Source organism: Mixophyes fleayi, chromosome 11, assembly GCF_038048845.1.
Source record: "Mixophyes fleayi isolate aMixFle1 chromosome 11, aMixFle1.hap1, whole genome shotgun sequence".
Taxonomy (NCBI): domain Eukaryota; kingdom Metazoa; phylum Chordata; class Amphibia; order Anura; family Limnodynastidae; genus Mixophyes; species Mixophyes fleayi.
The window spans coordinates 21,717,985-21,732,201 of record NC_134412.1 but is presented as its reverse complement, the minus strand read 5'-3'; the positions used below and the strand labels follow the sequence as shown (position 1 = coordinate 21,732,201).

The 14,217-nt window shown below is 43.6% G+C and overlaps 1 protein-coding gene across 3 annotated transcripts in view; it reads right to left on the bottom strand.

The window, feature by feature from the left end:
- Positions 1–5,029: 5,029 nt before the first annotated feature.
- TBC1D17 (TBC1 domain family member 17) overlaps positions 5,030–14,217 on the bottom strand; it is a 35,201-nt gene continuing 26,013 nt past the window's right edge. For all 3 annotated transcript variants that reach the window (XM_075190470.1, XM_075190472.1, XM_075190471.1), the window contains exons 13-17: positions 13,699–13,798; positions 12,522–12,619; positions 11,102–11,218; positions 8,354–8,440; positions 5,030–7,061 (exon numbers count right to left, since the gene is read on the bottom strand). In XM_075190470.1, coding sequence (XP_075046571.1) covers positions 6,849–7,061; positions 8,354–8,440; positions 11,102–11,218; positions 12,522–12,619; positions 13,699–13,798 — 615 coding nt within the window. In that variant the 3' untranslated portion in view covers positions 5,030–6,848. The remainder of the gene's footprint in view (positions 7,062–8,353; positions 8,441–11,101; positions 11,219–12,521; positions 12,620–13,698; positions 13,799–14,217) is intronic.

Sequence of the window (14,217 nt, the reverse complement as noted above, 5' to 3'; positions counted from 1 at the left end):
CCCGGAGTCTGCTCTGACAGTCTGGTGTTCACTGGAGCCCCTAGTGGTGGGGACAGACTTGGCTGCAGACTACAGAGGGTCGTGTGATGTGTACCAGCTTCGGGGAACCCAGGAGCAGAGGGTAACGGCAGACAGCAAATCCAAAGAACAGGCCGAGGTCAGGGGTCACTTGCTAGGAAGCATCGTCAGAAAACACGCCAGGGGTCGAGGTCACGAGCAAATCAGCAGAAACGGAGATATAAGCCAAAAGGTCAAGGGCACAGGCAAAAGACAAATCCAGAGGACAGGCAGGGGTCATACACGGCAGACAGAGATCCAAAGGCTTAACACCAGGAGTACAGCAGCAGGCAGCAACACAGAGAACTGGAAGCTATAACTGGCAGGGAGGCTAAGCCCTCCCTGCCTTAAATACAGGAAACAACCAATGAGAGCCTAGCTCTATAATTGCACCCAGACTGTGCCACTGATATTAATTAGCCCACAGACTACTCGCATATCGCGCACGCTCCCGGCTGCCCCACAGTGCCTGGACGCAGCGCTGAACCACTCAGCGTCCAACCGTTGCTTCGGCAACGGTCGAGCTGGCCCCGGAAGTGACGTCCCGGTCGTCATAGCGACGGCCAGGACGGAGGTCGGAGAGTTGCGGCGGCTGGGCACCGCCGCGGCTCGTAACATTCTCATGTATTTACAATCGCCTGAATGCTGTGATTATATGATCCTAAAACGCCACTGTGGCATGGGTCATGCGGTAAGTACTGACACTATGTTTGCAAGTTGCATGTAATAGTTTTAAAAAGATCAAGCAGCAAAGACACCAAAGGTATATCAGAGGATTCCAGCAGTAAAGAGTAACATTGGTGCGTACTGAAGTGGAACTTAGATAAATGCCACCAGATCAGACTCTTTGGATGGAACACTCATTCATGTATAAAAGGTTAGCAGAAACCTGATATATTCCACTTAAAACGTAGGGTGAGCAATTTTCAGACATTCTACCCATAACATCACACAGTATATTTTAGCTGTAACATTGAATTTACCGCTGCTGGTGTGGCATAAAAAAAAATAATTCCTATAAATTGGTAACAAGTAATGGGGAATACGCAGGTCCTTGTATGAAACTACATCCAGACAATTTTGGAGATCATTTTGGCTGATAAGAAATCTCATCAACTCACCCTACAACCTGTCCCCTCCACTCTATTCCCTCCCAAATTCTCTGCACCCTCTTCTCCACTGCATGCCCACCTCTAACTCACCTCTTCAACCTGTCTCTCTCCACTGGCACATTTCCATCCTCCTTTAAACATGGGCTCATCTCACCTATTCTAAAGAAACCATCTCTCGATTCAGCCTCTCTCTCCAGCTACCCAACTATTTCTCTCCTCCCCTATGTTCTGCTTGAGCGATTAGTGTGCAAACGCCTGTCTAACTTTCTCTCCTCTCATTCCATTCTTGACTCTACAATTAGGCTTCCGTCTACAACATTCCACTGACATTGCTCTCACAAACGTGATCGATGATCGACTTACTGCAAAGTCTAAGGGTCATTTCTCCGTACTCATTCTCCTGGACTTCTTTGACCCTTTTGACACTGTTGATCACCCTCTTCTCCCACGCACCTTTCACTCCATTGGTCTTCGTTACATCGTTCTTTCCTGGTTCACTTACTACCTATCCAACCACTCCTTTAGTGCTTCTACATCTGGCACATCCCACTATCTGTTGGGACCCACAAGGCTCTGTTCTTGTGTTATTGGTCCTTTGATATATTTTTTTTTTTAATTGTACACCTATTCTCTTGGGGTACTAATTTGCTCATTCAGTCTCCAATACCACCTCTACACTGATGACACCTAAATCTATTTCTTCCCCTGACCTCTCCCTTTCTGTACTATCTTCACATGGATGTCCCAACGCTACCTAAAGCTCAACATATCCAAAACAGAGCTTATTATCTTCCCTCCTGCCACAGTCACCCCCTACCCTCAAATCTCCCTCACTGTCAATCACACCAGAATTTCCTCAGTCCCCCAAGCCCGCTGCCTTGGTGTCACACGTGACTCCATGCTCTGCCTTATTCCTCACATTCGGACCCTCTCCCAGTCCTGTAGACTCCACCTTTAAAAACAATACCAGAATACACCTTTTTCTTACTCAACATGCTACCAAAACTCTTATCCATTCTCTCATCATCTCACATCTAGATTACTGTAACCTCCTGCTATCTGGCATTCCTGACACCCAATTATCCACACTTTAATCCATCCTAAATGCTGCTGCAAGACTGATCTTCCTCTCTCACCGCTCCACATCTGCTGCACCACTTTGCAAATCTCTACACTGGCTCCCTGTGTCCTCCAGAATCAAATTCAAAATTACTCACTCTTACCTATAAACCCCTCAACAATTCTACCCCTGCATACATCTCATATCTCATATCCAAACACTCTCCCCTCCCACCCTCTTAGATCTACCTCTGACCTGCATGTTGTCTCGTCTCTGGTATCCATCTCTCACTCCCGCCTACAAGACTTCTCCCGTGCTGCTCCCCTCTTATGGGATTCCCTACCACGATCAGGCTTTCCCACAGCCTTCAAATCTTTAGACGCTCTCTGAAAACCCATCTCTTCTTTATTAGAGCTTACCTTATCCCCGATAGTACTATTCACACTAATGCACCCTCAACTGCTGTCCCAATCTCCTCTCTGAGCCACACTAGCGCCTCTTGTCTCAGCTGTGCCCTCTTCCACTTAGAATGTAAGCTCTCTAATAGGCAGGGTCCTCCATTCCCTTTGATTTCATATCTGCATTTATTTTGTCTACCTTGTATGTCCCTGTTTTATGTATGTCCTGTTTTCCCTACTGCACGGTGCTGCAGAGCACGGGGGCGCCTTATAAATCTACGATAATAAATAGTTGAATCAGAGCAATACCGTCAAGTTACTGTATCAGTCCTGGGAGTAAAGGCTCTATGAGGTTCTGGGTTGAAAAAACAGATAGGGACTAATAAAGAGTAAATATGAATTAGTTCTACATTCAATAAAGTTAATAATCATGTTACACTGAGAAACTATACATGGGAGTCTCCAACCAAATTCATTATGTTAAACCGCACTCTGCATTCAGCTTACATCCTAATCTTCCTGATGACGGAACACTGGTGCTAATTTAGACTTTTAGTAAAATTAGTAGTATAAAAAAAAAGAAAATGTTCTTTTTCATTGCTGTGTAGCGTTAGATTTTACATCACTGCCCTTCAACGTTCTATGAAGAACAGAACAAATAAATATATTGAAGATAAATAACCAGATGGAATCCCACATCTGGCACCAGAGAACATTCTATAATTGGAAGTTGGAACTTAAATGAAACCAATGAATTCCTTATCTGGCATAACATGAAAATAACTACTGCCCACATTCATTAAAAGTGCCACTCAGAAGAGCGGTGCGGTGCCCGTCTGTTAACAGCGAAAGAAGGGCTGGCGAGACGTCATTACAACACAATGGGTGTAAAATAATACAGGTTTGTAATATTCCCATGGGATTGATGAAATAAGACATAGAACTGTGGCTCTAATTATAACAAGTCAATTTAAAAGTGACTATTAATGCTGAAGTGGTTTGTAATTCACTCTCGTATGATGCTCCGGTCAGCTGTAGGCATCATGGGACATGGGTGGGGTACGGTATAATGACGCTGAGTAATCCGACCAGACTTACTCCGACATCTTGACACCGAAGGGCTCCTTCCCGACGAGGATCGATGACGACTGTTGTGGCAAGCGACTGTAACCAATCCCGATGAAGCAAGAATCCGGCGCGACTTGATGACGTCACTTACATCGCCAACGCCATTATCTCTGCTGTTAAGGCGGTAATGTAAGTATGTGCCCATGTCCAATGTAGTTTAGAAATCGTTCTACATTGGACATGGGCACATACTTACATTACCGCCTTAACAGCAGCAATAATAGCGTTGGCGATGTAAGTGAGGTCATCAAGTGCTGCCGGATTCTTGCTTCATCAGGATTGGTTACAGTCGCTTGCCACAACAGTCATCATCGATCCTCGTCGGGAAGGAGCCCTTCAGTGTCAAGGTGTCGTGGTAAGAGTTGTCGGGGTAGTCAGCATCGATATGCTGACTACCGCCATGGGACATGTAGTTCAGCTAGACAAATAATAAAAAGGAAGAATGTCTGATACATAAAAAAGGAATAAATGGCAGAAAGCATTCAAACAACAGTAAAAATATCATATTTTTTTTTACAGCTGTAAAACATATGGTGCGGCACCAACAGTAGGGGGGTTTCCATAACAGAGGACTCAGACAAAATGGAGGAACACATTCAATCCATTAAGAAGGCAGCCAATCAATTAATGAAGAACAAGTACCTCAAAAAAGCCTCATGCTACAAAATGTCAGTCACTGTGTATAGACAATAGGTACTCTTTAGTGTTTACCTTTCTAAAACAAGCAGGAGGCAGCCATTTTGTGGGTTGAACCAATAGTCATGACAACGCAGCCTCTGTATTCACCAAGAACCAATGACGTGACAGGATCCTGGTGAGTTCACATGCTGCATCAAAAGTAAATATTGGGACAAAGTTGATTACAAAATGGCTGCCTCCACTGTGTGCAGTCAGACAGCTTGGTTTGAAGGGGACTGCCTCACTTTTTAAGAGATAGGGGGTTATACAACCCCCTCTCCCGATTCCTCGAGACACCAGACATGAAAAGGTGGCTAAATAACAAAGGTAACATTTTAGAGACACCGTCCTTCAAAATATACCTGATCATGAAGTGATCAATGAACCAAAATGGTGATTTATGAACAATACCCCATTCACTTCGGTGCTCTATACAACTTACAACAGTAACTTAGAGGCTGCAACAACCTTGTGGGACAAATCGTGACTTTTACAATATTACTATATTGGCCGGAAACTTAACTGGGAAGTTTTAGAAAACTAAAAAAAAAAAAAGAATAAAATGTGCATTTGTCTATATTAAAACACAGAGGAAATGTTTGTTAAAAATTGCTTTTCTTTTAATGCATTTTTAGGAAGGAGGCCATTATCCAAAGAGGTAGACATCATGCCAAATAAAGTGTTATGTCATTGGACAAGGGTATTCAAGCAGCCATTTTATTTCACAACTCACAAGGTGAAGGAATTTGGCATATAGCAAGCGGAATAGGCAGCACAGATCACTGAACGACTGGTCCCCATGCTAAGCGGCTCTACCTTTTCCAAAACAATAAAATGGCGTAGCAAACTAAATTAGTGTTTTGCCAATATAGTCTTCTACAGGGCGACCCTGCTGACCTTCACCAATCTATGTAAATATATGTATATATTAAATACCAAATACAAACAGATATAATACACATAGAAAGATATATATATATTTATAAAAAGTGCAAAGCTGAATAAACGTAATTCCTCTCAGGACATTACAGTGCGCCCCCCCCCCCCTCCCCCAACATCCATTGGCCAAACCTCCTCCATTTTGTTTTGCTTGTAATAGCCGAGCATACGTTCAGATGAATGAATGATCCCTTTCCTGGGAATGACAGAGTTCCCGACAATTCCTTCACTTTCCCCTCGACCTCCAGGAGCAGTTTGTCATGATTCTGAAAATGACTGAACAGTTCCATATCCAAACAATGTGCAGGTATAACAGATTATCCATAAATCCAGATATCATTTAGTCCAAACTCGAACATTAGTGGCCTTTTTTTTTTTTTACACAAAGCCAGCAGTGGATCTCTAATTAACTTATGAAAGTCTGAATATTTTGCTTTTAAGTAAGGCGAGGAGTGATAATCAAACTCAATGGCGTTGGGTTGTACGGCCCCTTCTCAATTAAAGGATAATGGAACAAGCTATGAAAGAACATATACAAATTTAAGAATTTTGTCTATGTCTTTCCCCTTTTGTTGACAAGTGCAGTGATTGATGGAAAGAATATAGCCATTCTGTACTTCGACCCAAAATTCATAAGGACACAGTATATTACATTCTCAGAATAGTCCACTGTAGGACACTTGTGGGACTTAACGCTCAACAATCGAATATAAAAAAGACATTTTGTTAACACTGCCAAGCTTAATCCTGGTAACAGGAAAACTAACTCTGTACGCACCACAACCTTCACTGAAAGATATGCAACGTGAGTCTGAAACACATCAGGAAAATCTTTGTTACTCATAAATATGTCAGTAAAAAATTAATATAGGTCACAGATTCTCATGAAACTATTTTAAACGCCTATTTCCTAAGCTCGTCAGTATTCTCTTAGTCCTATTATTCTCCGACCTATAGTTCACTTTGACATTAGCGCCAGAGGCCAAAATGATCTTCTAGGCACCACGTCTCGCATGAACGGTGTTATCAGCCACACAAAAACCCAATGAACCGAGTAACAAGGTAAAAAGTGGATGGAACACAACTAGACGCTGCTTCCCCAGGTATGGACCTAGGGTACTTATTAGTTCGTCATCACAGAAACCGGGTTTACCAACGAAATCATCTGTTGGTAAAATGAAACAGACTGTTCAAGTATTTAGTAAGGGACCTGTTCAGGTTCTTCTTTACCTGCTTGTGCACTCAAAAGTGTTGGATGGGAAATGGGTTTACATATATATTCCACCAGATCACCAAGAAACACGCACTTTGTAGGTTGTATTGCTGTAGTTGGGGATTCTGTACAAAGGTTATTAGTTATTTAGTGAATGTTGGTGGGATGTGAGTGCAGAACCCTCTAGGAATGAAGTCTGTAAGTGCACACAGGGTGGATGTATTAGAGGGCACAGACCGGAGGGAAGGCCGTTGTTAAACTGGTCAAGGAGACAGACTCTGTGACGTGGCGGTGTCCTCCGTGGGCAGGATCTCTATACTGCTGTCGGGCTGACTGGGGGACACGCTGTCCGTGAGGTCTAACTCCTGGATCTGGCTCGGAGAGAGGGGCTGAGGGGGGCTGGCTGTGTCTGTGCTTGGAGCTGGACTTTTCACATCCGCCATGCCAAGAAGCTCTTTAAGATTAAGAGGCAATTCCTGTGAATGAAAGGAGACATAATGAACGGACATAATGATAATAATAATACGCTCTTCACACAATAACCAAACGTCTCGTTAAATATTCAGATATGGAAGAAGAAAAAAAAAAAACTATCTCAAATTACTCTAGAACATCACAACAGAGGTGAAATCCTGCACTGTGTTGTACCAGATACCGAGGTACGTAGACTGGGATCTATGTTTAGGATAAATCTCCCTACACAGCATTTTCCATTACAATGTCCTTGCTCACTGTGCATTAAACTTCAAGGATATTTAATTTCCTTTTTTTTGGTGGATAAAAGTCGACTAACAAGGGCGTATGAAGAGTATTTGATGCAGTATAACCATTCCTAAAACCGCTCTCCTAATTAGTCACACAAAAGGCATGGGTGCGAAGGGGCCGCGCCCATGTGACGGTCAGGGTGACCTCATTACAGCCCAAACAGCGTCCTTGGTCTGTCAAGTGCTCAATTTTCTGTTTACTATGTGGATCAATGATCCCTATATATTAACAGCTGCAGTGACTAAAGCTCAGGATCATGGTAAGACAACCGCAAACCAGGTGCCCATGTGAAAGAGCCATACCAAATACTGGCAAGCACCGGCCAGCCATACCAAATACTGGCAAGCACCGGCCAGCCATACCAAATACTGGCAAGCACCGGCCAGCCATACCAACTACTGTCATGCACCGGCCAGCCATACCAACTACTGTCATGCACCGGCCAGCCATACCAACTACTATCATGCACCGGCCAGCCATACCAACTACTGGCAAGCACCGGCCAGCCATACCAACTACTGGCAAGCACCGGCCAGCCATACCAACTACTGGCAAGCACCGGCCAGCCATACCAACTACTGGCACACACCGGCCAGCCATACTAACGACTGCACACTGTGGAGATGTGTAGATAATGACCACCCCAACATCACTATTGACCCTAATGCATGCAAATCCTGTATCTAGATCCTGGCGGCTGTACGTCTCATGTTAACTGGGACATACTGAATAGATCTACACATACACTGTCCTAAAGGAGATTTTAAGATACCCCCAACCTGCCTCTGTATGGAAAATATCCTGTGTAAAAAGAAAATCAACCTCTTAGAAGTCCACAGATTGAATCACATGCAAACATTTAGACATCTGTTCTAATAAAACACTATATTTTTCTACATATCTAGTATAGTACAATATACCACAGGCTAAAATACTACATTAGGGAGGGAGGTGATGGAGAGGACAGGATTGCGGTACTAGCAGCAGTAACCCCGGCACTCACCTGACAGTGAGTCAGCTGCTGATTCAGGGCTTCAGCGCGACACAGAATGTCCTCCACGCTCATCTTCATGGTCAGCTCGTTAATGTGCTGTACAGAGGCAGAGACAACACATAAATAAGAGTACAACCAAGTGGGGGTGGGAAGTGTAGGGATGGAAAGATACACAGAAAAAAAGAACAATGTATTTGTACAGCTATGCTAGTTCTTTTTTTGGGGGGGGGTAGGGGGGGGTGACATTAACCAACCAAATTAATGGCTCCTAATGACAGCGTTTATCAACACTGTTTGCAAGGGGTGGACCTAGGACAGGGGTAGGCAACCTGCGGTTCTCCAGGTGTTGTGAAACTTCAAACCCCAGAATGCCTTGCCACCTATCTGCTGGTTATCTACTGGCAAAGCATGCTGGGACTTGTAGTTTCACAACACCTGGAGGGCCGCAGATTGACTACCCCCTGACCTAGGAGTATGTTAACTAACTGTGGGCATTTAGTAGCTATACTAAGGGGGAGATTCGATTGCCCGTGATATCCGGCTGCGCATATGGCGGCAAGGACTCTCCGCTTGTATTACCTTGCACCTCCGTGGGGTTGGAGGAAAAATGAGTGGAGATTCCAGGCATAACATTTGCGCCATGTGTCTGCGTGGACTGTTCCCCTACATATCTTATCCTGAGCTGGGGAGGAGCCTTAGTCACACTAACTCGACAACTAAGGTTGCCGAGGCCCCTCCCACATAATTTATTCAAGTGAATGAGAGGTTCACAGCCAAGAGACAACAACCAGACGAGGCCCAGCCGAGTATGAGAAAGATAAGATGCATTATTGAACTTACTTGATTAACAGATTTCATATATTTTATCCGTCACAAATCTTTGGGGTGGAATAAAAGATTTGATACAGTCTCGTGGCATATTTTTATTTACTCATTGCAACAACAAAAAATACACTTAAATCAATTCCCAGCATGTGGGAAAATGTAAATATGTGAATAAAGGTAAATTTGTGGCCTGAAATTATGTCATGAGAAATCCCATATATCTTTAGAGCACTGAGTTGCTACACTTACAGCACCATCTTAGTACACAACAGTCACCCTATACTTCAAGGTGCATCAAGAGTCTTAATTCAAGGGAAATAAAAATTATTACAGACATCCAATGAGGTAAAAAAAAAATATGGCCGCCCTTATCAAGTCTGTAAATAAAATGGCCGCAGTCACGAGAAGGATGGTGCTGTACCAGCTCAAAAATGTGTTCCCAGAAGCCCTGGCGCGCTCTGTGCACGTAATTGTATCAATTGTCTGTGTTCAACCTTACAATACTATTATAGCTTTTAAGTGCAGGGGTGATGAACCAAATTTTAGATAGCAGTGTCATGAATTTGGGTTCAGCCCTTAAAATGGCGGCATCCACTGTGCGTAGACTTCGGACACATTAACATGACAAATGTCAAAAATCGAGTGCGATACATATTCACGACAGTATCAGGAGCGATACATATGTACGACAGTATCGGATGCGATACATATTCACGACAGTATCGGGAGCGATACATATTCACGACAGTATCGGGAGCGATACATATTCACGACAGTATCGGGAGCGATACATATTCACGACAGTATCGGGCGCGATACATATCTACGACAGTATCGGGCGCGATACATATCTACGACAGTATCGGGCGCGATACATATGTACGACAGTATTGGGCGCGATACATATGTACGACAGTATCGGGCGCGATACATATGTACGACAGTATCGGGCGCGATACATATGTACGACAGTATCGGGCGCGATACATATGTACGACAGTATCGGGCGCGATACATATGTACGACAGTATCGGGCGCGATACATATGTACGACAGTATCGGGCGCGATACATATGTACGACAGTATCGGGCGCGATACATATGTACGACAGTATCGGGCGCGATACATATGTACGACAGTATCGGGCGTGATACATATGTACAACAGTTACATGATTGACATTTATATGGTCGACACCATAAGGTAGACAGGGTTGGAAAGTCGACAATAATGACATCAACAGTATTATTAAGACGACAAGGCAAATGTAGACAGTATTACTAGGTCGACAATAATATCCTTCATCCTAACCATATAATACTGTCGACATTTCAATTGTCGACCTAAATGTTGTCACCTTTCTGTACGCCCACCAAATTAATGTCTAGCAGTTGATTACGTTGGCCAAGAATCAGCTCAAGGCACCACCTCACCTCACCTTGATGTTCGGATGCGCGTATTTCCCCAATTTACGGCAAGAAATCTCTGCTCATGCACCTCTATGGGACATGAGGGAAGATGAGTGGAGATTTCCTTCAAAACATGGAGGCTATGGACTGTTCTGGAGAGACATGACGGTATATTTACTAAGCTGCGGGTTTGTAAAACTGGAGATGTTGCCTATAGCAACCAATCCAATTCTAGCTGTCATTTTCTAGAATGTACTAAATAAATGACAGCTAGAATCTGATTGGTTGCTATAGGCAACATCTCCACTTTTTCAAACCCGCAGTTTAGTAAATATATCCCCTGGCGTTGCTTTAAATTTTCCCCCCATGACTTCTGAAATATGAAGGATATAGGTGTAAACATAACGGGGCACATACAAAATATTGATGCGAGCAAGACGATAATCAACGGAAGACAAAGATAACTTCAGCCCTCTAGTAAATGATTTATTGGTAACAATTCATAAGCCAAATCTAACTTACTTTAAGGATCTCATTGAAGCCATAGTCCGAATTCATAAGAGCCTCCCGCTCCAGGTCCAGAATACCGCATCCGATGAGCAGGTGAAAGTTGGGACAAGGAAGCCCGGTCCACAGCACCTGGAGTGAAATAAATAAAGCTGAATATTTCCGTGCACGCTTATTAGAAGCGATATTTCAGGACGGAGTTTGGCACGGCAGAGGACGTCTGTAGATTCTCACACCGAGCATCTGATATGTGGGCAGCTTGAAGCTGTTCAGAGCAATACCCGCAGCATAGCGAAAAGGGAATTATTAGTTTAACAATAATCTATGGATGCTGACAGCACTAAAGACCAAGAGTTCTTAACATAATCAATGGCCAATCCATGCCCTTCATCCAGTTATTATACAAATGCTTCATCAAGTGATCATGCAAGACTGTGGCGATAAGGACCTTCAGCAGACAGGATCCAGAGGACGGCAAGGTTAAAATATGCACTGGATTCAGACATGCGTCTGTATCTATTAATGCATTAATAGAAGGATGTTTCCTATGGTATGGCTAAGCCAGAGCAGAAGGATTCCTCAATATGTACTTATACTTTAAGGGGCCGACGCACAGTTGGCTACAATTGCGCCCTAAATCACATTGCGCAATTTGCTTTCCCTAAAGACGCCATATGCAAAGCGGCAACTACATTAAGATGCGGACCGGTCGGCGACAGTAGGCTATGTGCCCGGTTTACGCCAGGTATACGTCACACACGCTCACTTGCTCCCACGTTTTTTACCATCTATGTTATCCACAACAAACGTAATTGCTATTTCGGCATCAATAAAACTGCCAAAACCTTTCTAATACAGCAGAAACAACTGCGTCTCATGCGCAATAAAAACAAATAAATAAAAAAGTTTTGCTTAAACGTACACACAATTGCTAGCGTGCCGAAGAAATCACCAATCGGGGTGAGCAGTGCTTCTGGAAACAACCAATCACAAGTGGTTCGCTGGTGTTAGTGGATGATGATGACTGACCCCGATTCCCTGCCCGTCCCACCCATCCAGTCGCCAGCGGGCATAAGTGAAGACTGCATAGTCTCGTATGTGCCAGCTCTCACTTTTCTAGGCGTGCGCACAGCGATTTCACTCAGCAATGTGGCGGAATAGTCACCCTGAATCCGCCCCTACGCGAGCACACTGGAGGCAGAGATTGGGCGGGCTGAACAAATATTCAGCCCATCAAAGCACAGTGTCTCGAGATCCTAGTGAATCGATAGGCTGCATGCTCATGACTATTGGTCCAACCCACAAAAAATGGCTGCCTCCAGTGTGACAAAGTTACAGGTATGCTTCAAATATAAATCCTGAACTCAGCATAGATGGAATGCGGGCAGCACAGGTCTGTGGCGTCTGGGGGAGGCTTGTTGGGAAAAGAACTCACCTCCCACAGGAGAAGTATATCTTGAAAGGAAAATTCCCGCTTAAACCAGATGAGCAGCCACCGGAAGCAGCAGCTCAGATTACCAGACTCCTTGGAATCTAAGGGGAAATAAAATAAAGGTTTAAGAAAGTGTTTGCAGTGAAGAATAATCTTTATATTACCCGTTAGCTAAGAACACCATTCAGTATAGCAGTAAAAGTTTAAATACTGTAACAGACACAGCTGCATGTTAAAAGTTGGGTGTTGGTGGACTTTGATGGCAACCTATCCAATAAATGCAACGTATCTTTTATAACCAAGATACAGTGATGTGCTGGAACCCAAAGCAGCCAATCAAATCAGTATTGATTAGTTTGACTTCACAAGACCACCAAAAGCAGCTCTGTGATTGGTTGCCGTGGGCTACAGCACATCATTGCACTTTGCACCTATTATTAATGAAGCTGCTATGGCTTTGTGGGCCACAAGTCACAAAGTGTGATGTAAACAGATTTCCTCTCACGTCTCAGTCTGAACAGAGCGTGCAACGATCCGTAGGCCGGGAACCAATTAAAACGGTTATCAAGTCAATGTGTGCAGAAACTAGTTATGTCTTGCTCACAGCTTTATATTATGCTCTATTATTATATATATATATATTTATATATGTATGTGGGGGGGGGGCTCACAGTACCCTTAACCCGGGGGCCTCCATTCCCTTAATCCGGCCCTGCCTGTTAGATACTCTCTATTAACAATAAAGCTTCTATTTCTAAAATAGGTCCTTTGATTCTATCTATCCCCCACCACCAAACATGCACAAGTGTACTCAATTGATGCTGCAGAGAAGTTAGAAATCACGCATTTCAGCCATAAGGCAGTTGAAAAATTCAGCAATAGTGGAAAATGTACAGTTTACAGGTACCGGTCTGTATGAGTCCGCAGCAGCTAACAAAATATTTGGACTAAAAAAAAAAAGAAATGTATATATTTATTTTAACAAATTTAGGGAACAAGGTTGCACCTACAAGTATAGAAAGTATCCTTATTACTTCATCTATTGCTTGCCAACATCAGTCAGTATTACAGGAGATACATTTTAGCAGTTTCCTCTATTACTGAACTGCAGAAAAGACCTAGACAAGTACAGATATAAAACAAAAACGTATAGAAAGCATTATTTATATATTGCACACACCCAGGAAGTCGCAGAGGACCGGGTCCAGGACACGCAGGAGCAGGTTGAGCTGGGCCAGCTGTCTCTTCATACTTTCCTGGCTCTCCTCAAAGTTATGGTGCTGGAATGTAGGAGAAACCGATCAATGCATTGATCCCGGGCTGCTGGCTGTAAACAGCGAGCGCTTTGATTGGTTACAGCAGCTGTCAGCGGAATGTTAAACCCGTCTCATCACTCACACAGGATACTACATGGATTATATCCCCCTGTATAGATTACAAGCCTGGTTTTCCTTTTAATGTTTTGGCCGCAGCTAATGGAATGACCCACTCAATAGAAGAGAAGGGATTTTATCAAATTGACTTGACCAATGATTATCCCATGTTAGGACATCAGACGGCCCTTTAAACATCACTTGAGAGTACTTAAGGTGAAGTTTAAGAAACTATGGCCTAAAGCAGGGTTTCCCAAGCCCAGTCCTCAGGGCTCCCCAACAGTGCAGGTTTTCCGGATCACATGTGACATAATTAGGACCACCTG